Source organism: Nestor notabilis, unplaced genomic scaffold, assembly GCF_000696875.1.
Source record: "Nestor notabilis isolate BGI_N333 unplaced genomic scaffold, ASM69687v1 scaffold17889, whole genome shotgun sequence".
Taxonomy (NCBI): domain Eukaryota; kingdom Metazoa; phylum Chordata; class Aves; order Psittaciformes; family Psittacidae; genus Nestor; species Nestor notabilis.
The window spans coordinates 1,334-2,378 of NW_009943420.1; the positions used below are offsets into that span (position 1 = coordinate 1,334).

A 1,045-nucleotide genomic window follows, 5' to 3' on the forward strand; every position below is an offset into this window, starting at 1 on the left:
AGAGTGGGGGTGTTGGGTGGGGGGGTCACAGGGGGATGCTGAGCACCACTGCTCTCTTTGCAGGTGCTTTCCCGGGTATCTACAGCGCGCTGCCAGGGCTGTGCTGGGCAGCTGACAGCCGCAGAATCGTGCTGGATACAGCCCCCTTCTAAGGCTGCAGTGTAGGCAACACTTGCCCTGTCTGTGTCTCCCACAGTACGACTGGTACACCGAAGAGACCAGCACAGTGCTGGAGGTGGTACCGCGACAAGTGTGGGGTGAGTAATCATGGCAGGGCTGAGACGGGTCAGGGCTCTGCTGGACTCTGCCCTCATGCCCCTAGGATGTGTTCGTGGTGGACACGGTGACGGGCGCCACAACCTCGCTGACTGCTGGTGAGTGGCAGGGGGGCGGGGGCGCGCGCCCGCCGCAGGGTAGCTGGTCAAGTCTGCAGGTCTGATGCCCTCTTGTCCCCAGATGGCCCCCAGGGATGCTGGTCTGTCCTCACCATTGACCGGAACATCTTGGTGGCCAGCTTCTCCACGCCTAGCTGCCCCCCAACACTGGTAAGGTGACGTCCCTCTCCCTCCTCAGTGCCCACCAGCCCTTCAGCGCTAACGCTCACCTTCTCCCATGCAGAAAGTGGCCGTGCGGCCCGAGGCTGGCCAGGAGGCGCAGGTACGGTGGGTCTGCCTGCAGGATGCATCCCCTGTGCCCAGCATCAGCTGGGGCATCCGCACCCTGCAGCCCCCACCGGAGCAGGAAAACCCCCAGTATGGTGAGTACTGTGGAGCCAGGCTGGGCTCCACTTTCTTTGCTGAGCCCTGACACCCCTCACCCTGCCTCCACAGCGGGCCTGGACTTCGATGCCATCTTGTTGCGCCCAAGCGAGGGCCCTGCTGCTCAGAAACCCCCCCTGGTTGTGATGCCCCATGGTAAGAGCTTGCTCCTGCCCTGCTGTGCTCCTTGCCCTGGCTGTGCAGTGTCACCCCCCTTTGCCTTTGCCTTTTGCAGGGGGTCCCCACTCTGTCTTCACAGCCGGGTGGATGCTGTACCCGGCGGCACT

At 63.6% G+C, this 1,045-nt stretch overlaps 1 protein-coding gene across 1 annotated transcript in view; it reads left to right on the top strand.

Moving 5' to 3' along the window:
- The window catches only part of APEH (acylaminoacyl-peptide hydrolase), a gene marked incomplete at its 5' end in the record, with an annotated part of 3,531 nt that overhangs the window by 1,326 nt on the left and 1,160 nt on the right, over window positions 1-1,045 (top strand). The window contains 5 exon segments of the mRNA XM_010021934.1: window positions 197-374; window positions 457-545; window positions 619-757; window positions 831-914; window positions 994-1,045. The exon segment at window positions 994-1,045 is cut by the window's right edge and continues 26 nt beyond it. Of these exon segments, the coding sequence (XP_010020236.1) occupies window positions 197-374; window positions 457-545; window positions 619-757; window positions 831-914; window positions 994-1,045 (542 nt within the window).